The sequence below is a fragment of the Podarcis raffonei genome, chromosome 10 (assembly GCF_027172205.1).
Source record: "Podarcis raffonei isolate rPodRaf1 chromosome 10, rPodRaf1.pri, whole genome shotgun sequence".
Taxonomy (NCBI): domain Eukaryota; kingdom Metazoa; phylum Chordata; class Lepidosauria; order Squamata; family Lacertidae; genus Podarcis; species Podarcis raffonei.
In genome coordinates, this window is record NC_070611.1 from 6,232,419 (window position 1) to 6,256,784 (window position 24,366).

The following is a 24,366-nucleotide window of genomic DNA, read 5'->3' on the forward strand; positions in this document are numbered from 1 at the left end:
TGTATGTTCCTTTAAATAATTATTTGCCCCAATATTATTTTCCTGGTTTTGCTATAGATTTAAATATTCTCTTCAAACACCCTTTCCTCCCGTTTCAGACTTTTGATGTTTGTTTGTTTTTATTTACCTCGTTTTTGTCTTTTCAGCCATGCCACACTGAACTGTCATCACTTCCTCCACTAGTGGACTCAATTGGCGTGCGCCAACAGAAAGGGAACCAAAACAGAGCACTGAGAAACAAGCAGATCAGTATGCTGGGGAAAGTGTGGTGCTCTGCTTGGTTTACAGCAGGCATAGGCAAACTCAGCCCTCCAGATGTTTTGGGACTACAACTCCCATCATCCCTAGCTAACAGGAAAAGTTGTCAGGGATGGTGGTAGTTGTAGTCCCAAAACATCTGGAGGACCGAGTTTGCCTATGCCTGGTTTACAGCTTATATTATTCTGGGAGGTCGGCATAACTTGCCAGCAGCTGCTAAAGTGGAGTGAGGATACACAACATCTGTTGAAGGTGCCACTTGTTTCAGAGCACTGATCAAACTTGACCACAATGCTGTTTGTTTCATCATGTTGTTGCGGTGAGAGTGTTGCACTTAAGAGTAGAGAGAACTGGTCAAAGCCCCACACAGAACTTCAGCCACTTACTATGTTTCGGCCTAATCTAACTCACATGAAGTTCATAATCATCCCTGCATGTATGCTTTCCTCAGGGAGGCAGGATATAAATGTAAAAGATAAATAAAATACATTTCTAAAGAAAATATGCTTTCAAGAACAGATGACTTTTGCATGGACATCAAAGTCGTACTTTTCTGAAAATTACACAAAACACAGCTCTAACATTATTTCAAGAAGCCACTTCTTTCCCATAAAAGTTTCAGCTACTTTTTCAATAAAAGTCAACCACATTTTAAGCCTCTTCTTGGTGGCTAAACCTGGTTTTGCCAAATATTCTGCCTACTTATACTCTATTCGTAGATACAGGTGCAAGTGTGTAATGAATCCAGCACTCAGTGAAACATTCCTATCTGCCAAGCCTCTAAAAAGGATCAGAATATGTTTCGTATAGTAGGCCCTAACATAACCCTCAAGGTTAGAGCAAACCTTCGGAAAATCCAACTCTTATGTACTACAACAAGGACAAATATATTTGAACAAAACAGGCTATATTTTCAAAGCATACCTACAGCTGTATACACCTTCCAAAGTAGTTTACTCATCTCAGACTAAGCCCCATTGAAGTCAATGAGACATACTTCTGAACAGATACGTACATGATTCACTAATGAGGCAAAGCCTGCTTCAAAAAACTGAACTACTCTTGAGATTTCTTTCTGCCTGACTCTTCCCTCAGACATATTGTTCATAACCAGAGTTATGACTACCATGACACTTTTAGCTGTATTTAATAAGCACTGATACTTCTGAAGTGTCGCTAAGTAGCTCAGCATTCATTGTTTAATAAACAAAAGCTGAAGACTACAAACATTTGATCTCCTAGGATACTTGTGCTGCAATCTTAAACTCACTATTTTTATTATTTTTATTTAATCTCTTAGACGCCCAATAAATGTCACTCATGACTATGAAGTAAGTTACTACAAACTTAATTTATTTTTAAGCAAACATGTTTAAGGCTGCATTATCAAGAGGTCAAATGTTCACCTTAAGATTTCAAAGCATTTCCCTAACGACACACCCTCAGAAACAATCTCCTACATTTTTCTCACTAGATCTCCCTGGCCCTGCATGATAGGGAAAGCCCTGGCTCTGTTGTTCAGTTCTATTTACAGGGAGGAGAAAATGAAGGGATATACTATAAACAGTCGTAAGTCACATAATAGAGGGACGCGGGTGGCGCTGTGGTCTAAACCACAGAGCCTAGGACTTGCCGATCAGAAGGTCGGTGGTTCAAATCCCCACGACGGGGTGAGCTCCCGTTGCTCGGTCCCTGCTCCTGCCAACCTAGCAGTTCAAAAGCACGTCAAAGTGCAAGTAGATAAATAGGTACCGCTCCAGTGGGAAGGTAAACGGCGTTTCCTTGCGCTGCTCTGGTTCACCAGAAGCAGCTTAGTCATGCTGGCTACATGACCTGGAATCTGTACGCCAGCTCCCTCGGCCAATAAAGCGAGATGAGTGCCGCAACCCCAGAGTTGTCAGCGAGTGGATCTAACGGTCAGGGGTCCCTTTACCTTTAAGTCGCATAATATGGCATCCACAGTATATAATTATAAGCCAGATGAAAGAACACAAATATACTGGAGACAAATTAATGCTAAAGAAATAAAATAAGAAGATGAGTTGAAAATATTGTTATGTGGTCATGGGTCAGTTGAATGACTGGAGGGTAGTATCTGGTTCCTATATAACCTGGAAAAATCCAAGGAGGTTCTGTTTTCATTTGAATATATAATCATCCCAATTTCACGGCTGCAGATGGAAAACACAACAGCAGTTCAAAAACAACACACAGTGTGGAGCTACAACAATGGTCTGCTCTGTCAGCCTGATTTTTAGGCTCACCTCCAGGATTTTTTGAGCCTTGAGTATGAGACAACTTTAGACCCTTTGGCCCCGCCTCTCTCTGCTTGGCTTCAGGACTGAGTGTGACTGCATGAACGCCACTAGCCAGTGATATGAAACATTAAACAAGGTCAGGAAAGCAGATGGCACAAAGCAGAAAACTTTCCTCTTGTGGGGGAAGTGATGGGAGAAATGTAGCTTACTGCAAACGTCTTACACGAAATAAAATGTGTGGCTTGCAAAGCTGAAGATACTGTTCTTTTTTGTAAGAGAGGCTGAAGAGAACAAGCAATTCAATCAATAACTGACAAGTGGAGTCATATCTTTTAAAGATGATAGGAGTACTATACAACCTAAAGGTTCATAGGATTTTTATGTATTTTTTGGGGGGGGGGACAAGGTAAGGAAAAGGAAGTGAGGGAGCTTGCTAGCACTAAAGATACGGGGAGGACTTTATTATGAACCGTCAGGAAGCCTCCTAACCTCTTACCATGGTTCACTGAAAATTTAACAGTTGCCACTGCCATTATGACACTCAGAGAATGCTCACGTTCCAGTACATATGTGATAATTGCAAAACTGAATGAGTAAAATTTATTACAATGATTTAGTCATCACACCGGCCCTTTACCACAACAGGAAACTAAGTATGATAAACTACAAATCTATTATGTATTGCTGCTCTGTCAAAAGGAATGCTTGCATGTTCAACACATGCTTGTCAGGTACAATGTATAGTTGTGGATGAACAGGAATAGGCTTATTCAATCCAGTAGCTTCAGAGCTTATACACTGTTTTTTCAAGTATTTCTGACTTGCTTTAATTTGCATGCTGGCGGTCCAGAAGGATACCATGGTTGATAGTATCAAAAGCCACTGAGAGGTCCAGCAGAACCAGAAAATAGCTTTCATCTCTATCCCTAGCCTGCAGGAGATCATTGACCAGTACAACCAGGGCAGTTTGAATCTTATGGTGGAGCCTGAAACCTGATTGGAAAGGATGCAGATGGTGCATATCCTCCAGACAAGGCTGAATGGGATACTTGAGACTGGAATATAATTGGCAATAATGGTTGGGTCCAAATAAGTTTTTTTCAAGAAGCAGTTTAGTATAAGCTCTTTTAACTGTTCCAGGAAGACTCCCTCACGGAGAGAAGCATTCACCACACCACAGAATTCATTGCCCAGCCCTGCCTGGCTAGATTTTATGAGCCAGCATGGGCAAAGTCAAGAAGGATCAAATCAGCACCAGGAGGGCTTTGCTAGTCTTCCTATTCTCAACCTATTGGTGGCCACATGAACTGCCATGTACCATATTGGCCCAAATATACCGTAAGCCACACCTTTTTTTCCCAAATTCCGATCCGGAAAAGTTAAAGTGTGGCTTATATTCATGACCTTATGATATCGCTGCTGCCCAGGAGGGCCATCAGGGCTGCGGGACAATGGCGCACCGCCGACCCACAACTCCCAGGACTCCCCCAGCTGTCTCATCCCCATACTTACAGGGTCTCATCTCCATCAGCAACCATTCTGCAAGATTCTGCAGTTTCCAAACCAAGCACAGGAGAAGCCCCACATAAAGATTAGATTACTGAAATGTACTTTAAGTGATCAATACTGAATTACTTTTAAATTTTTGACCTAAAAGACAGCATATATTCAGTTGTTTATTAGGAAGTGAGTTCCACTGCAGTCTACATCTGTTGTGATCAGGCCCGCAGGAACCCTGGCAAAGTAGAATGCAGTAACTTCAGATTATAATAAATAACAAGATGAAAAAAATCTTTTTTAATAATTCCAGTGGCACCTTTAAGATCTACTAAATATAAGCTTTCAAGGTATGAGCTTTTGTGTGTAATACACTTTGTCATTCTTTCATTCAGATTGTTCAGGTTCTCAAAACTCATCTACATGATGGCTACCTTTTACTGTACTAATATCATAATATCAGTCCACCTTAACACATATGCAATTACCATTTTGTTAACATTCCAATTTCCCCACATTAACCTAAACTGGACCAATTCCAAACTGCTCCTGAAACTGTTACTAAACCAATACTAGCCTGAATCAGAACTGCAATTAGCAGTTGAAACTACAATGAAATCAAAACAAGAAAATTAATGGCTTGGGTTCCTCATTTGAAGGAGAAATTATTTGATGCAACATAATTGTGAAAAAGGATATAAACATACAGGGCACTATTATTTGTCAAAGTTCTGCTGCTAAACCATAGTTTAATGTGACCAAACAAGCGGCAGCAAATCTTGGGCTTGTATATCTATATTCCCTTCTCCTGCACAAGGCATGGCTATAAAGAGTTCAGAAGCCTTTGTTTCTGAATTTGTTCAATTACGCGATCCAAAACTCTGGTTTATTTGACACAAGCCAATGCCAAACCATGGTTTAACTTGCGCCCCACCCCTGGGGCTAAATTTAAACCAAAAAGGTTTTACATATGACAATTACAAAGGTGACATATTATTAAGATGTTAAGATGACTACTGCTAAGTGAGCCATGCTCTGTAAATCTGTTTATTTCCTAATTCATGATTCATGCCTAAACAATCCCACTGATCATCCATTTGTGCCTAACAGGCAAAACTCCAATGAACCAGATTAAAAGGATTTGTTTCTAGAATAGCAAACTAGCTGCTGGTAACAGAGGAAAACAAACAGCTGAATTCTGATCACGCCCACTTTCAGACCGGCTTGATTAACAAAACTTCCTTTGAAGAGAATGTTGCATCTTGGAGGTCTGAAAGCTTTTAAAAGAATGAGAAAAAGGCTATATATTACAAACAAATTCAGAACAGCACTGTAGCTTCGCTGCTCAAATTAGAGCACAATATAGAAAAACGGTAAATTTGATCTTTAGTCCAACAACTTGAGCAAAAACCTGTGACTCAAAACTTCCATTAAACAAGTGAACATGGCACGTTTCTGTCTTCTCAAAGAAAAAGCCTGACAATGGCCGTTTTGGAGCATAAAGCTAAGAACTATAGTCTAGTTCTGGGGTGCCAAGAGAGTGCTCATGGGCACAATGGTTCTGCTGAGTTTATCCTGTTGCTGCAAAGCAACTTAGTCCCCCCCACACACACACTGCCATCTTCTTTGTGATGTGATGAGAGGGTGGTTGCTTTTTTTCTCCTTTGAAAAGGATATAGCACTGAAGGAAGGCATTGGAAGAATGACTCTTACTTCCTCTTTCAACTCTATGTGCTTTTCAAGGATCAGCTGAACAGAAAGGAGAATACTGAAAGGAAACATGGAAAAGGAGGGAGGGCAGGACGGAAAGGCGAGGGCAAGCCTTCCAGCTTGCAGGATGTATGGTACTTCGTTTTTTCCTTTGCACACACATGTTGGGTACAATATGATGGATCCTCTTCAAATTGCTTAATTTATAAATCATGTCAACTCCCGCCCTCTGCTGAAAATATTACTATATATAAATTAACTGGGACATGGTGATAAGAATTATTAGTATGCACACACCTTTCTCTACATTATTATCTTCCTGTGTTTGAGTGCTTTGACTCTCAATAAATTCTGAAAGCAAGCAAGCAGGCAAACAAAAGTGAAAATTCAAATATTACAAATAGTTGTGCAAATTACTTTAAGTAGCATAAAATACCCAACTGTGAAACATGGGGATCATAGTCCCAGAATTCTGGATTTGCTGAAGAAAGCCAACTACCTGTTAGTATCATAACTGACTCCCTGATTCTTCAGGTTTCACATAAAATCTGGAGAGACTCATTTAGAATGGTCATTTTGCTGTGATCATCACAAAATGTCTCTCAAATTAACCCAATGCAGACAAATTAAGTATGGCACAGTGCAAGGATCACTGCTTAAAAAATTATATCTACTGATTCATTCTTCCCCATTACTGTCCTGTGGAAAGAAAAATGTGTATTCTTTCCAAGACTAAACTTGAGCTTTGTGACAGACACCGATATTCACTTTAAGCATAGGCTGTGATAGTATCAACTTGTAGTCCAATACTCACGAAGCCTGGTGTTTCTAATAGAAACAATAAATATTTCAGAAGACATTTATAATTCATGTCCAAGAGGATGACCATCCTCCAAGATGATAGCCCAAGTATAAAAATTGTTTTAATCAACCTGGCAATATTATAATGGCCTTTCTTAAAATATTTTAAGCAATAGAAAAATGTAAGCAAAATGTAAGCAGTATTAATTCTGAAATGCATATTTAGCTTCTTAATTGGGAAGGAAAGCCCAGGTGAAGTGACAGTAGATGTACTTCTGGATGAAGTTCCAAATAAAACTACAGTTTAAGGAATTAATATCACTGTATTAAAAACATTAACAACTATTTTATATAAAAGTTAAATTTGGAATGTTCACATGGCTGGTCTAAATGTAAAGGTCAAGTCACTTGTATGTAGAAATCTATTTTCAGCTGTATTATATCCTTTAAAACCATTTCTGTTTTTATAAATTCCATGTCTTTTAAATCACAAAGTGATTACACTACAGTTTTAGTTGAACCATCAAAAGGTATGACATCTGAAGGCAGCCCTGCATAAAGGGAAGATTTTTAATGTTTTATTATGCTTTTATATATGTTGGAAGCCACCCAGAATGGCTGGGGCAACCCAGTCAGATGGGCGGGGGTACAAATATTAAATTATCATCATCACCATCATGCACTGAAAAGTAGTAACAGCATCAGCCATATCTGTTGCAGTTGTTTTCAGTAAATTGTTGCTCATTCCAACACAAGAATGTTTTATACAGTGCATTTTATACAGTGCATACAGAGCACAATTCAAAGTGTTGGCGCTGACCTTTAAAGCCCTAAATGGCCTTGGCCCAGTATACCTGAAGAAGCGTCTCCACCACCTTTGCTTAGCCCGGACACTGAGGTCCTCCTCCAAGTGTCTTCTGCTGGTTCCCCCACTGCGAGAAATGAAGTTACAGGGAACCAGGCAGAGGGCCTTCTTGGTAGTAGCACCCTCCCTTTAGATGTCAAGGAGATAAAGCACTATACAACTTTTAGAAGACATCTGAAGGCAGTCCTTTAATGTTTGGTGCTTTATTATGTTTTACATATTCTGTAAACCACCCAGAATGGCTGTGGAAACTCAGTCAGATGGGCAGGGTATAAATAATAAAATTGTTGTTGTTATACGTGCAAGTCCCACTTTCCAAACACAATGAATTCCTAGCAAATAATTCGCTAGGCAAGTGTTTGCCTAGCGAGTTGATGATTCCCATTGTTTTCTATGTGAACATTTCCAATCCATTATTTGCGCCCATTCTCTTTGTAGCCAATCAGCAACAGCAAAACAAAGGAAATACTTATTTGGCAATTCTCTCCTGCTCCCCGATTTGTCTGTTATTTCTCCCTCCCTCCATGGTTTTTGCCTGAAATGGCTGGTACTGACCAGCAAAACAAAAACAACTAAGGCAGTGCAAACTTTTCAAATATCTGAATCAGCTGTTCATGTAGAGAGGTTAGGGTATAATTCCTTGTGTTCAGATAACAGATTTCAATTGTGCATATAGATGAAGAAATAGGTTAGACTCTTGTTAAGACTGCTCCTTTCACATCATAGGCCTAATCAGAGAAGTGAACGGAACTGTGCTCATGCAATGGGACTTTTTCCTGGCTCCCCATCACCATAGTCTCCTGCTCCCCAAAAAACCATTACTGAGGGTCAAGGGATCTACTAAAATGACACTGTGTGTTGCAGAAGCAGGACTGGGAAGTTGGGAGAATTTGGTAGACTTCCTTTGCACAAATGCCTTTCAACTCACACAAGATACTTTTAGATCCAAGTCACAATAAATTGATTTCCTAAGGAAGTCTAATGTTCATTGGGGTGTATCCACAAATGCAAGCACGCAAGTCCTTACTTAACATCCACTCTCCTTAAGTAATGCTCAATGACCTTAACATGAGTCAACATTATGGAATACTTGGTGATGACTAAGAGGTGGATCAGCTCCTTAACGTGCTTTAAAAAAACTTGTCTTTGTACTGCCTTTCTAAAAACTCAAAACCAGAAATTGTGTAAATTTTTATGACTTTCCCTCCAGTTTTGTGTTTACCTTAATTACATCAAGCAGAAGAGTGGTGCAAACGACGACGACAACAACCCATATATTTACTATTATTATTCATTAAATTTGTATGCTGCCCTTCATCTGAAGATCACGGGGATGTTCACAACATAAAAATAAAAAATGAGAACACATTTTTTAAAAAATCTCTGTTTCCTTCCATGCAAAATGCAATGCAATGCTTAGTATCATTGTGGGAGTTCAAGGGGGCAACCATCTACCTTTTGCTAACTTCCTGATTCTCTGTGATCCATTCCAACCTAAAAAAAGAAAATGCTGTGGCACTGTTCTTTTGTTTTGATCTGCCCCTCTCATGACTCAAGGGGAAAAGATGTGTTTTCAGATAATCCTCACCCTTGAGGAGGCTTAAAACAGTTGGTTGTTGAGGTTTGAGAACTCACAAAGATTTATAAGCAGGAAACATCAAAATGTTTGGTATGCTGCATTTTAAAGCTCCAGGACACTCCTAATTGTGCCATGTTCTACAGCAATGGTTGTCATCAATCACATTTATTGCTTAGACCTGCTAGTCTACCCTTGGGCTACAACGTTCTTGAAGACAATGCGATTAACTAAATATGCACATCTGTTCCCATCACCTCCCTTCCTTGCAGCACATTTCCCCTGAGAAAGCTGTATAGTCATGATAACTATATCTTAACTCTCCAGGATCAGAGGTATCATACCTCTGACTGCTAGTTGCTGGGGACCAACAGTAGGAGAAAACCACTGCTTATGTTCTGCTGCTGGGCTTCTGAGAAGCATCTGATGTGATGATCAAAGATACAGTGAGAACTCACTGCCTTTAGTATAGACAACACTAGAGATGTGCTACCTATACAATGGTACCTCAGGTTAAGTACTTAATTCGAATTACAGAAGCCATCCCGGTTTCTGATTTGATCCCAGAATGTCCCAGTTTTCCTTTTTCCTCCCCTCCACATCTCAGAGGATACAGTGGTACCTCGGGTTAAGAACTTAATTTTCATTCTGGAGGTCTGTTCTTAACCTGGAACTGTTCTTAACCTAAAGCACCACTTTAGCTAATGGGGCCTCCTGCTGCCGCTGTGCCGCCGGAGAATGATTTCTGTTCTCATCCTGAAGCAAAGTAACCTGAAGCACTATTTCTGGGTTAGCGGAGACTGTAACCTGAAGCGTATGTAACCTGAGGTACCACTGTATGAGTTATTTGCTCACAGATGTAACAGATGCATTATCACCTTAGAATAACCTTGCTTCATACTCATGAAAAGTTATTTCAGTTACAAAAAGAGAGGATAAAATCTTAGCTTATTTATCACTGATTTTTCAGTTGCGTTTCCCCACATACCGTACAAAAGTGTCCACATTTAAACTTTAAATATATTTCAGCCCCTCCAAGACCAACTGTGTAGAGAACCAGTTTCTAAATAAATAAAGTGGATGCCACTCATGAAATCTTAATGTAAGACATACACAAAATATTTTTATATAACCAAACCGCAATAAAGATTAAACAATTCAGCTCTTTTTATAACCAAGATTGGTCTTTCTGCTTTATCATTATATTAAACTGAAATTCAGTAACATTACAAGTGACAATAACAATATATCTTTGAAACCTGTAACTGCATGGATATACCGTAAAAGGGACGCGGGTGGCGCTGTGGGTAAAAGCCTCAGCGCCTAGGGCTTGCCGATCGAAAGGTCGGCGGTTCAAATCCCCGCGGCGGGGAGCGCTCCCGTTGTACGGTCCCAGCGCCTGCCAACCTAGCAGTTCAAAAGCACCCCCGGGTGCAAGTAGATAAATAGGGACCGCTTACTGGCGGGAAGGTAAACGGCGTTTCTGTGTGCTGCGCTGGCTTGCCAGATGCAGCTTTGTCACGCTGGCCACGTGACCCGGAAGTGTCTCCGGACAGCGCTGGCCCCCGGCCTCTTAAGTGAGATGGGCGCACAACCCTAGAGTCTGTCAAGACTGGCCCATACGGGCAGGGGTACCTTTACCTTTTTACCGTATTTTTCGCCCAATAGGACATACTTTTTCCCCTCCAGAAATGAAGGGGAAATCTGTGTGCGTCCTATGGGGTGAACGCAGGCTTTCACTGAAGCTTGGAGCGCACCAACCCCTCTCGCTCTCCAGGCTTCAGGAAGCCATCAGCAAGCCTGGGGAGCCCGCGGGAGTTCCCGCAGGGCTCCCTAGGCTGCGGACAGCAGCCTGCTGCACGGAGCGCGGGGCGTGCTGCAGCAGAGTGCCCCGCGCTTCGGGCAGATATCCGCAGCCTGCTGCCCGGAGCACGGGGCGCGCTGAATCCGCGGCTGGGGGGGGAATAAATTTTTTTTCTTTATTCCCCCCCCCAAAAAAAACCTAGGTGCATTCTATGGCCCAGTGCTTCCTATAGGGCGAAAAATATGGTACATTATGTTGTTCAATTACTGAGTATGGATCAAAACAAAAAGTATGGTTGGTATCATATATACTAAGAGTATACTCCTCCTTCAAGTGTAGATTCTGATGTAACCAAAAGAGCACCATGTATACGCAAGAGGGAAGTGCTCTCAGGTTCAGAACAACCCCATTGTTTCCAGAAGTACAAAAACTATTTAGGGAAAGTACCTAAATGGGGAAACTGAAAACAGCTCAATGAGGACTAAGCATGCTCAAAGGGCCACATAATGTTGACTAACTTGGGGGTGTGAGAAGTGGCAACAACCAGGGGAAATAGTATAGGGAGAGAATAGGCAGCTACTGCTGCAAAACTGTGCTTGAAAGGACAGGTTCTCCTATCCAAATGTTCATTATACGAAAATTCACTTATCAAAACATGAGGAATTAGTACTATACTCACTACAGATTCAGATCTCCAGATCTGCGTGTAATACTGTAAACAAATAAGCAGCCTTTAAAAAGCCTTCCTTTTTGCATTTTGCTGGTTCACGGCAGCCATTTTGTCAGAAACCATGGGGCGGGGGAAGATAGGAAAAAATGCTCTCTTAATTGTCCATTCTTGTCTGTCTTTTGCAAGGTCTATAAGGACTGAACGGGTGGCTCTCTCACTTCTTTCTAAACTTATTCTAATGTTATAAAGCAGAGAGCACAGCACAGAGCTTCAATAGAGCAGCTCTGTTTAAGTACTGCACCACAGCAACTTTTCAAGGATGCCTTCCCCCTATTCCTTTGCATCTTCCCTGAGGCTGAAAATACACCCTTACTCTTGAGTAAGGCTAAAATGCAAAGCAAGCTCCTTCTCCTCTTGCCTTCTCAGAGTTCCCAGCCTCTGAGGAGAAAATATACCATATTTTTCGCCCTATAGGATGCACTTTTTCCCCTCCAAAAATGAAGGGGAAATGTGTGTGCGTCCTATGGGGCGAATGCAGGCTTTCGCTGAAGCCTGGAGAGCCCCACCGCCAGCCCCACAAGCTCAGGAGGCGGAACGCCGCCATCCCGCTGTCCCCCGACTTTGTTAGAAGGCTGGCGGAGGGGAGAAGCCTGCTCCTCCCCGTCGCCAGCCCCGCAAACTCAGGAGACAGCAGGGAGGTGCAGCACGCCATCCCGCTGTCTCCTGACCTGGTTTGGAGGCTGGCGGAGGGCTTCCCCCTCCCCCAGCCCCGCAAGCTCCCAGAGCGATGCCAAAGCTGCACGCAGCTTTGGCATGGCTCTGGGTCCCGTTCTGGGGGCTGGGGTCGGGGGAAGCTTGGGCTTCCCCCGCCCCAGCCCCGCGCCTGGGGGGGGAAAATATTTTTTCCCTTTATTTCCCCCCCCCCCCGCAAATCTAGGTGCGTCCTATGGGCCGGTGCGTCCTATAGGGCGAAAAATACGGTAGATGAGGAGACAGTGAGCGATGTAGGAGCAAAAAGACTCTGGGGGAGGACACATGGCAGAGCACAAGCAGATATAGAAGGAGGCAAGCAAGTGCTCTTAACAATTACAAGCAATACTAGCTAAATACCAAACCAAAGTGAAGCTCTCTTTTTTTAGATAAATCATTGCTTACCTTTTTCTGGTACCAGACTATAGCATCTGTTACTTTGGACGCCATTTATTCTGACATTTATACAGTAGTCATTTTAGCTGTAAAGAGAAAGAGGCAGGATTTTACATTCATATTCTAAGAGAAATTTAAATATATATATATATATATATATATATATATACACACACACACACATACTATTCTAATTTCAAGTTGAGTGGCTAATCAAGTGACCAATCAAATACCGCTAACTGACCACTTCTTATTCAACCCAGTTCAATTATTGCAAAATAGTCAATGAAACAGAGATTGTCTTTGTGCAAACGGCAGAGGGCTAATAGGAACAACAGGAGTACAGGTGTTTTGCTCCCAGCGCTGCAGGAGACAGGGACGGTCTCTCTGCATCACACACATATGTACTCCTAGTTTAGAAACAGGCATTAGTTTTCATTCAACTCTTTCTGAAGGGTTAATGTCATCTTCCTTCCAAATTAGTTCATGTGGCTTAACTCCTACTTACTGTTTGCTTAATTGCTGACATCTCTGAACAGGAAACACAGGATCCAGGAGGAAGAATGAAGTAAATGTATAAACTAAGTCAAGTTTACTTGGGTTGCCAAGATGGTCAGAATTTTATAGGATAGCATTGGGAGCTGTGCTTGGGTTTCTGGAGGCTTCATACTAGAAATGCAATCACCATACTTCTCCAACCATTCTGCCTGTTAATAAGCTAATTATGAAGGTGGCTGGTACCTTTTGCAGGGAGCAATCAGCAAGATCAGAACTGTGCATGCAAGGGAAATGGTACTGGGGCTAACTTCAAGGTGCTGGTTTTGAAGTATAAAGCCCTATACAGCTTGGGACCAGGCTACCTGAAAGATCATCTCACCCCTTACACACCTAATTGATCACTGCGCTCTGCAATTCAGAGACTCCAGCAGATACCATCTTATCAGGAGGTCTGCCCTACACAATGTTGGAATCGGCCTTTAGTAGTAGTAGTAGTAATAATAATAATAAAGGAACAAAATGCCAGACATTAAAAACTTCCCTAAGGGTGGCATCCCTTTGGAATTCCCTCCCTTTGAATATTAGATTGGTGACATCGCAGTTACCTTTTTGGCACCTGAAGACTTTGAAGAAGTCTTTTAAGTTGAAGTCTTTCCCCAGTCTGCATCAATTGTAGACTTGTTCTAAATGTGTTTTTAACCTGTTTTATCACTTGTTGTTTGCCATTCATGGCTCATTTGGGATTCTATTGTATACTATTGAGACAGTAGGTCTTATGGCTCCCTCCATATCTTCTGGGAAAAGCCATTACTATTTGCATTGTGCTATATTTCCATAGTGCTAGTCAAGTGATGACTACACAGCCTTGTGTCCTTGTTACTAAGACTGAGATTTTAACTTCTTCCTTTTAGTGAGCTGGTTTTATTATAGTTTGTTCTTTTTTGTTTGTTATTCACCTTGGAATTTCTTTTTAAAATGAAAGGTGGTACATACATTATTTTAGTAAAATTAATAAATAAGTGAATGTGCACATGTTGCTTGCTGATACTCTCCATCAGGAGAGAGAAAAAACTGAGAGAAGCAGCGAGAGAGTGGAATGCTGTACTGTATGTATCTCAGAAGCAACACAACTTCTTACAGTGAATGTTTGCCTTGACAGAGGTAATTAGGCAATTTCAGTCTTAATTCCAGATTGCAATCCTGTAGTGCAATTATGAATAAATAATTCTGAATGGATGTCACAGAGTTTATGACTTATCATAGTTGAGTTGGAGCCCCAGATTTAAGTTTTGCACAGATAAGGAACTGTATGCATAGCTAAAGATTAATTTGAAATTCCCTCTGAAGCAGCTTTCACTCCTTAAGAGACAAGATGAAAGTATTCATCTTAAGCTCAACCCCGTAAAATCGAGACACTAATGATTCTTTTTAACAGAGAGCAAAGTTGTTATCTGGAGAACATCTATGAGACGCACAAACAAGGACCTGAACCAGCATTCGTTAGACACATTTGGCAATCAGCAATAGAAATGTTGAGATTTCATCTAGGCTCCTATCACATTGTCTTTAGAGTGATTAATGAATCCATTTTTATCAAGGCAACACTTACCAAGGACAGCTAATGTGTTACACAGTGGAAAAGCAAATTCCCAAATAGGTTAATTCTTGAAGGGCTACCAAGGTGCCACTCATAATTGCTGCTCTTGTTCAGGTCAGGAAGTACCCCATATTTTGAGTACCTGAAAACAAGAGCCCAGTGCACAGCGTGATCCTGCTCCCATGCTACGGACAAAGCACAGAAATTACAGTCACACCTATTATGTAGCCTGCACCTAGATCCAATTCTTAACTATGTCATCAGTATTCAGTCAATGTACAACCCGATATCAGAATGTGGATTATATACAGAGAAGCAGTATATGGGCCAGAAATATCGTGCACAACTTACTCACAAAGCACAAGTGCAAACTGGTCTTAATTATATGTTCACTTCATATGTTCCTAGATTGGAAGTGAAGGCTGAATAAAGGGCTCAGGAAAATACTGGTTACCGATAATCCTGGTACTTACTTTTTTTAAAGGTACTTCCCACCCTTCTCTATAAAACAAACTCGCTGTTGAACCAAATCTAAAAAAGAAAAAACCCACAGCAGCATAATTGCAGAATCTCAAAATAATAAAGTAACAAAACCAAGCAAATTAACAACCTGTAAGCAAACTCAGCTTCTAGAGAAAACCTCAGCAAGTACAAAAAACCTTCCATATAACCTAGGTTTTCACAGTGCTCACTGAAGTATATCGTGTCAGGGCTAGGGAGGGGATGACATTCCACTGTATCAGCACCACGACTGAGTAAGTGTGAGCAGGACCTCAGATGAAATAGTTAAGTAATAGCTACATTACAGGTAAAACATGATTGCTGCCAGGGCAGGAGTCAGGGGCAGGTCAGCAATAACTCACAAGATGTCAGTGAAGTTAACTCTTTATTCAAAGAAACAAAAAGAGCTCAGGTCTTGTAAGCACAGCAACTCTTCCCAGGAGATCTTGCCCCAAGGAGGCAGTTGCAAGGACTGAAGGTCCCTGCCTTCCCACCACTCTCTAAGATTCCTTCTCCCCCGGCTACTTCCCAAGCAATCTGAGACGTCTTTGCTTTGAACCTCTTTGGGTTCTAGGAGACCAGTGGAGAGGGAAACTGGTCGCAGCAGGAGGGGGAAACTCCCTGGCTTCTTCAGTAGCCTGCCTGATCTCTGCCTCTTGGCTGCCCTCCTCTCCAGCCTCCTACTCCCAATCTGCTCCCTCTTCTGCCTCTGATCACTCATTGTTGTCCCACCACCAATTTCCTGGCTCAGGGTGTGTGTGTGTGTGTACGTGTGTGTGTACGTGTGCGTGTCCCTTCGGGGTTTCCCAGCTGGTGCCTTCCCCCACTCCTCTGTATCCAGTCAGTCCCTACCAATTGCTAAGGCATTATGAACCTCACAACTAAGATTAAAACTATAAAGGAGCACGGTTGGTGGGACCCTGCATTCAGGCTGGAGCAACAGTGTCACAGGAATCCTATTAAACATGGTTTGTCCCACTGTGGTGATTCTGATATTCTGGATTGCTGCTGTCCTAACAGTGCTTGTCCTGTTGAGTCAGCTCTGTGTAATGGAAGAACACCCAAGGGCCCAGCGCAAGTTAGTGCCAGTAAATATGTGACAGCCATCATGTTTCACCAAGTTGTTACGCAGGGGAGACGACTGTGAGGATGGCACATGGCACCAGAATCTAGTTAATCTCAGTGGACTGAGGCCTGGTACAAGGCATGTACACCCTATGATAGATTCTCATCCCCCCCCCCGCTTGGCTCTTACCCTTTTGACTCCATTAAATGTTACCTAACATGAACACGCGGGACGGGAGTGGCGCTGCGGTCTAATCCACATAGCCTAGGGCTTGTCGATCAGAAGGTCAGCAGTTCGAATCCCCGGGACGGGGTGAGCTCCCGTTGCTCAGTCCCTGCTCCTGCCAACCTAGCAGTCCAAAAACACATCAAAGTGCAAGTAAATAAATAGGCGTTTCCGTTCGCTGCTCTGGTCTGCCAGAAGCAGCTTAGTCACGCTGGCCACATGACCCGGAAGCTGTACGCCGGCTCCCTCGGCCAGTAAAGCGAGATGAGCGCCGCAACCCCAGAGTCGTCCACGACTGGACTTAACGGTCAGGGGTCCCTTTACCTTTAACATGAACACAGATACCATGACTTTAATTGCAATAGAACAGCCAGCACTAACATTGGCAAACCTCAAAAGTGAGCCCCCTAACGTAGGCCTTAAATATTTTTATCTAGTCCTGTTGGCAGACTTCTTCCACTGGCTAGAAGTGAATTTCTCCCCATTGTACATTATTCAAGGCAAGGAGATCAAAGAACTGGTTATCTAAAAGGTGTTAAGACAGCCCAAGTTAGGCTGTCCCAAATGAGTCTTAATTTAGTCAGTGGAGACATTATTTTTATTGCACCTCCCATTCTTTTCCCAAACTAGTTAAATTGTTGTTAAATATGTGCAAAATGCCACATTTGCTAAAACCCTCCTACTCAGACTACCAAAAAAGTCACTTTATTTGCCTGATAACAATAGTTCTTAAAAATTACCACCAAGACAGTTTGTAAGTATGAGCAAAACAACCCAGTAAATCTTCACATGATTAGAAACTCCACAGTTGGTTCTTAACTTCAAGTAACTTCTGTAGCTCTGTGGTTTCCTGTTTCTGCATGTGAACTGCCTATATTCATGTTCATTTTATCCTATGTCTTTTACACTTCATTTCTTTCTGTAAGAGACACAAATAACTTTCTTGGGACCAGTTTTTCTATTTGCAGTATATGTATAAACTCTACATAAAATACACATAACAGAAGATGCCATTTTGTGAAGCAACTCTTTACAGAGTAAGGCCATCTGAAGTTATGACCATCAAGTATGTGTTAAGTGAGACTTGCATGAAGCAAACATGTTTAGGAGTGGGCTGCAATCTTTAAAGTTAATGGGTTTTCACACAGAGTCCAAGTGGATGTCTTTAGCATAAGGCTGGGTACAATGTCAAAGGCATGTAAAACCTTTAGATATCTTTAGACAGATATGAAAGAAACCAGTGAAAACCAAATACAATTATGCACAATAGTATTTGTATAATAGTAACAATGAACACTTGTGTCCTCTAGATTGCATTTTCGCAGAATTACCAGTGTTCCAGTGCACAAAAAAAGTTTAAAGTTGTGTTTCCTCTTCCTGTTCATTTATTTTAAGACATAATGATCTACTGTGAAATCTAAGGAACATACATGCAACTTATTTCGGGTAAACTGCTCTCTAACTGCTCCACTGGAAGTACTAGAATATACCCATTAAATAAATTGAAGGGACAACAAATAAACCTTACATTTTAACACTCCTAGCTTTCAAAGTGCTTTTTTAATGCTGGCAAAATATAAATATCTGATTAAGTTAGTTGTCAAAATACAAGTCTCTTCTTCACAGAACCTCATGTTTGTCCACCACTACTATCAACAAACTAGCAGGTTTTTCCCATCCACTTTACAGTTATAGGTTCAAGGGAAATATTTTGTTTTTTATTGTGTACTTTTAAAGGGAAACGGGTTGCTTACAAAGCTGAAAGTGGCTTAAAGGCAGGGGAGCTGGATCTAGAGTTGCATGAGAAGGCTACTCACACACAATGGTGCTTTCATGCCCATTCCTTTTGCCCCACAGCCTTTACCTGCCCCATTCCAGCAGATCCATTGACTCTTCAGGATGGCTGGGAGGAAGGGGGTAGGAGGCTGCAATAGGAAGGAGAGGCGGGGAAGCCCCATGTGAGAGCAGACCTTTGTTCACATGACTTTGGTTAAAAAAAAGCATAAAAGCAGTGACTGAGAAAGGAGACTAGTTTAAAATAAAATGCGTAAGAGGTTAGACAAATTTGTTGAAGTAACCCTTACCACTAAATACATTACTCTCAACAACATGATCCATTCTCTAAAGCACTGGGTTAAAGACATTTAAAGTTTGGATCATGTAGAACATATCATATACTAGATTATGTTGGTACTGGGACCAAGGAGCCCCAAAGTCTGTCTTCGGGAGACAAAATTATGTATCTGACTGGGATAATTAACTCAGCCCAGCTAAATGATCATATGCTCCTATTTTATGCCTTCTAACTTTCCTCATTCTACAATGTCATGTTTATGTTAGTCCAAAAAGTATTCTGAAAGTGTGGCTAAGAGCTACACAGCTAACACTCTAAAGCAATACAGTAATTTGATAAAACAATAATCTCTATTTTATTATATTGATGAAGCCTTGAAATCTAAACCCATGAAACAATGTTTCATGTTTCAGTAAAGGTGCTGTGTTTAAAATATCATCTGGCAGCACTTTTATAACAGCTTCTTTGAAGAATCACAACTTTCGGTTTGTAAAGAAGTTCATAATCCAGAGTTTTTACAACTTGAGTTTTTGTCATGTCAGGTACTAGGTAAACTTTGCATGCAGAAGTGTAGGGTATATCATCTTATATGGACACTGAACTAAATGAATCTCAGCACATTTAGAGGGACATTCCCATTTCTCCTCTAGCAGCAGCAAAACTTGTTTTGTGCTGGACAATTTAGTGGCAGGATATTTTTATATTTAAACCCATAAGTGATCCAAAAGTTTTACAACAAGGAGCCAAGTATATTAAATCATCATTCAAAAAGCTTTATACCACTTGCTATATTTGTAAGAGTATTTTCCCCTTCAAATTCTTTGGCTCCACTCAGCAGCCGCCTTGCTGACTAAACAGACAGCCCCAGATGTTGTTTTTAAGCTAATATTCATTTCATTCTGGAACACCACACATACTATGAGATGCCTGCATATAAAAGGCTGCTGAATGTCTCTTAATTTAGGAAGGTGAAAATATGATTTGGACCTTTTCTACTAGATTTGACAAAGGATTTCAGAGAAGTAAGTTATTGGATAATAACAGCCTTTACAAAAACATTTTTGGAACAACAAAAGTGAGTCATATAATTCTTCCTATTTTGTTAATCTCTCAGGAATATCAATGAGTTCTGTGTGTATATGTGTGCGAAATAAGTAATGTAACTCAACTCTGTGGTTTTTTACAGGTTATAAAAACATACAGCCTTCAGAAAAATTCCAGGATTGTCACAATACTCCGTACATCTCAAACATTCAGTTCCTCAAAATCCTTAACTAGTTTTCGCACTCAGCTATACCATTAGATCTTATATTCACTTGTATTTATAATCCTTTGTACTACTCAATCATGGCCACACGATCCAAATATGCCCTTTTAAAATGTGTTTGGGGGGAGGGGTTATTGGGTTATTCTTGCTTTTATTTTGATTATGTATTTTGTGGTTTTTATATCATGATTTTATCCTGTGAGCCGTCCTGAAACCTGCGGGTATAGGATGGTGTGCAAAATTAATAATAGTATAAAAAAATAAATAAACAGAAGAAATACATCATTGTTTTATACACCCTTTACTCTTGTCATGTGAAAAATGATAGGAATCTATAATAAAAGCTTATTATTGAGGCACTACAAAATAAGTACACAGTGGAGTCCTTGTCTATGGCAAAGTTCTACTGCAGTAAATAAAATCATTCATCCATAAGGCTAGTGAAAAGAAGGACTTCCCATTGCTTTCTAGTAGCCTCTGCCAGGAGATCTATGAATGGCAGCACTTTGCCTGCACAACTGCAGCTTTGTTAATTTGATCTGAAACAGAGATGCTAACTTCTGCAATATATGAGCCTGCTTCTCTACATCATTACTATACATATGCCTCATTTGCTACCATAGCTTCACTTATGAACTTTTCCACAGCTTAGATCAGGACTGGTGAGCCTAACTAGACCTCCAAGCATTGGAGACTGGCTTGCCAGCCTGCTTTGGGCAAACCATGTCCACCTTCCACACTTTAGGCATCATATGTGATATCAGATACAATGAACTTCAAGCCAGAGCTAAAATGAAGAAATAGGAACACCCTCTTAAGTATGCTTCCTTTCCTTGCTGTCAATTGCCAGCTTGAATTCAAGCTAGTGACAAAAAAATGTTCTTCTGCAGTGGCTTACTGTGATCACTAATCAACTGATTGGCACTCCATAATGCAGCTGAACCCTGCCCAAAACAGGACCTCTCGGTTCACCTAACACCTACTTGATAGCAGGTGACTTACAGCCCTGCCCACCAATCAAGAAGGTTTTGGGGAAGCAAAATCCACTCATATTCTTTCTATTCCCCATCACTTTCTTCAGCAAATTCCATCACTGATCAAATTTACAAGCATCCTTTTCACAAGCACCATATATGTTATTGCAGCCATACCACCACTCAGTCAAGTTTATTCTCGTAGTCTTGAGATGAATGTAGTTGCAGACAGGTTCTGCTGTGGACCTGTATGGTACATGTCCTGCTTCTAGAACTGAGTTGCACTGTTTTCATGATGCCTGGCCTGTTTGTGTTAAAAACCTTCGTTAAGAATGCCATATAAAAGCTATTTTTGAACTATCTCAATTTTAAGTATCCTGGTTGTCTACAGGCAGGACAAGAATATGTTCAGATCCAAGCTACTGTCTCCAGGGTATAATATGCTATCAAACGTTCCCAAGAACTTGGTGGTATGAACATCAACCGAACCCGTTTGCCAGAACAACTTTTCTCATTCCTCCTAGGGCTTCCTTTACTTGGCACAAACTTGTCATCTACACAAAATGGCTATCTTTTTATCACATGAACAATTCAGAGATTAACAAATAATATGGTGATCATGAGGATAAAGAGCTCAGTCCCTTTCTCACTTTATGTTTACAGCATGGGAACTGTTACAGCATGGCTAGGGAAATGTGACAAACTGAATCACACAGCAAAAGATTATTATTACTCTATGCTACCATTGCTCCTCTGGAAAACTGGGGCATGTTGGCAAGGAAAGAAGTCACTGACAAGGGATAGCCAATATGGTGATACAACATCCATAGGTCTCAGCCAGCATGGTCAATAACCAGGAACAATGAGACTTGTAAATGGCAGGGAATCACACTGCCTACCACTGTGCTACATCTTCTCACATTATTTAAGTGATATATGAAGGAGTCCCACTGTAGTGATGCAATGACACACATGTAACATGAGGGACCCTCAATTAGTAAGAGAAGATGTCTCTTTTTAATTTATTTATAAAGTGGTCTGCTACATGATTATTATTTTTTATTCATTCTAAAAAAGTTTGCCATCCCACTCAGTGATATTCCATTTTTCTGGGAAAACCAACTGGTCATTTCTCTATTGTCAGGAATCAGATGAACTGTGCAACTAGTTCTACATCCCAAAGGTGTATGATGACCCTCTTAGGTATTGTCCCAGAAGTCTAGAAGGGGGAGGCATGATTTGATCCCCATGCCTCAATCTCTCCACAGCTAATGTACGTGCATGGTTGAGAAGGGCAATCTTTTCTCCATCTCTACATTGCTTTTTTACGCTCGGGCTGTCTATAATCTACAGCCACCAATGTTAGGTCCCAAAGAAGAGTCTCTTTTTAGCGAGCTGCCTCCCTGCCCCTCTTCTTCCTTGTACATGGTTTGGTCAAGTTCTCCCAATTCAGTCCCTTTCCTAGCACACAAGTCTAGCTGCATTAGTCTTGGTAGACTGGGAACTTACTAGCCAAGTGGAACAGCTGCATACATATGCCAGTTCTTGAACTCCAGCAGGAAAATGAGAGGGTGGGGGCCTGGGGACTGAGTTGAGTTCATATGGCCATGAGAAACTTGGGTTAGATCTCCTTTTGGGGCAGTGACAGAACTTCTGCTACAAAAGAAACACTTAGGATAGGGATGAGGGAACCTGCAGTCATTCAGATATTGTTAGAATGCAACTCCCACCATTCGCTATGGTGGCTGGGGCTGAAAGGAGTTGGAATACCACAACATCTGAATGGTCACAGCTTCCCCACTCATAGCTTAAGGCTAGCAGGCCTCTTTTGAGGTGAAAGTCCAGAGCGGAGACATGAAAACAATTGAATTCCCTAAAGTTCCCTTCTAGGATTTAAGGAGCGGTAGCAGAAAAGGTTCAAACCCATAAAATAAGGTGGTATTGTTATTAAATATTATTCTGGCATAGTGCAGGGTGTCTGTGTAATGCCAAAAAACAACAACCACAACTTGAAAGGTTCATCACTCCTATCCTGTACTATGCACCCTGTATCTCAGTTGTTGAATAAAAATAGTAAAAATACTTCCCTGAAAGATTCTCTAATGAAGGAGCCAGCAACTGAGGTACCGGTATTTCCCTTTGCAGACCCCACATCCCATAAGTATAGTGATAACAAAGGGAAAGATGATTATTGCTGCAAGGTTTTGTTTGTTTTGTGCCCCCAGGTTTTGGTAAAAAAAAAGACACTAAAAATAACACTCATGAGGACATACTTCTCATATTTTAGTGCAGTTATACAGGCTCCTATGAGTAGGCACCGCTGTGTGATTTATTAGTCTCAGTGGAAGATACTAAACTGGTGGAGGTCAGGCAGGAGGTGCGGCTTGTGGATTCTATTCAAGGAATCTCTAGCTTTTCCTGGTAATTCAGCCATTGCCAAACATACAGTGGGCCTTTGGGCTTGTATTTTCCAGCAGCAGCTCTCAAAGATTGGCTGTTTCCAAAGCAGCTTGCAATATGTCATGTTCATCCACTATTCAGATTTTTTAAAAAATAAAATTACTAAGCTTGCCTAAAGTAGTCCTTTGGAACCAAGCCAAGGAATTTAACACATTAATTCCTGCACTGGGACATTCCAAAAGTAGATCAAGCCCCAAAACTACATTTAATTAAAAGTGAAATAATATGCACACATATTAGAAGTAAATCCTACTGCACTCTGTGGGAGTGCATGAAATCATGCTACAAAAGTGTCTAAAGTCTGTTCCTCAACCTCATGGGCTGATGTAGTCAAAGTTCAAAGGATTTCTAAGGATATGGTTTTGCCAAGTATCAACTTTAATCACTCTAGAGATCACTAGGTCAAGTATCCATTTGCCACTGGGTAAACTAAAGACAGTATGTGATGCAGACACACAGAATTTTAAGGGTTTTTTCAGATGAAGTGGACTATTTAAATCACTTTATTACAGCTGCATTCCTAGAAAAGCAGCTTTTCGATCATTCGTCTAAACTGCAAATCAGCATAATCCTATCCTTATTTAAATGTAAACATTGCTGCAAATTCTTCATTTTTTTCAGCAGTAATAGTGTACAGTACTGTCGAATATGATCCATTAAGAACAAAGAGGACCATACAGAAATCTTACTCCAAAGGCAAATTGGATTACGAAGATTTTACATAAGGATTTCTTTAAACACTCTTCTTACTTGTCCTCTCCCACCAACAACATAAAAGCTTTCATTACAAATACAGATTTCCAAAGTTAAAGGTTTTATTTGGAACACAGGAATTGAGTTCTAGAACACTTGACAATATAAATTTTCTGTAAAACAAATTTTCTAGGGAAAGACAAGTTAAGAAGGAAAACAGATTTGTCACCAGAGACTGGTCAACCAGACAGTCACACCAGTAAAGAAAGGCCATGCCTGCAAGGATCTAAACAAACAATTCAGGCACTTAAAAATTGTGGGGGGAAACAATATTGCTAAGAACAGTGCAATCCCAAAACCACAAATAATGAAACGTGTAGCTTAACAACTGCATTTTAGTCTATAAGCTAGAATTTTGCTCAGATA

The 24,366-nt window shown here is 40.9% G+C and overlaps 1 protein-coding gene across 4 annotated transcripts in view; it reads right to left on the reverse strand.

Moving 5' to 3' along the window:
* PHTF2 (putative homeodomain transcription factor 2) overlaps positions 1 to 24,366 on the reverse strand; it is a 66,167-nt gene that overhangs the window by 40,089 nt on the left and 1,712 nt on the right. For 3 of the 4 annotated variants that reach the window (XM_053407487.1, XM_053407483.1, XM_053407485.1), the window contains exon 2: positions 12,595 to 12,671. In XM_053407487.1, coding sequence (XP_053263462.1) covers positions 12,595 to 12,639 — 45 coding nt within the window. In that variant the 5' untranslated portion in view covers positions 12,640 to 12,671. Of the gene's footprint in view, positions 1 to 12,594; positions 12,672 to 14,692; positions 15,257 to 24,366 lie in introns of those variants that run through there. The other variant, XM_053407486.1, reaches the window with a different exon arrangement.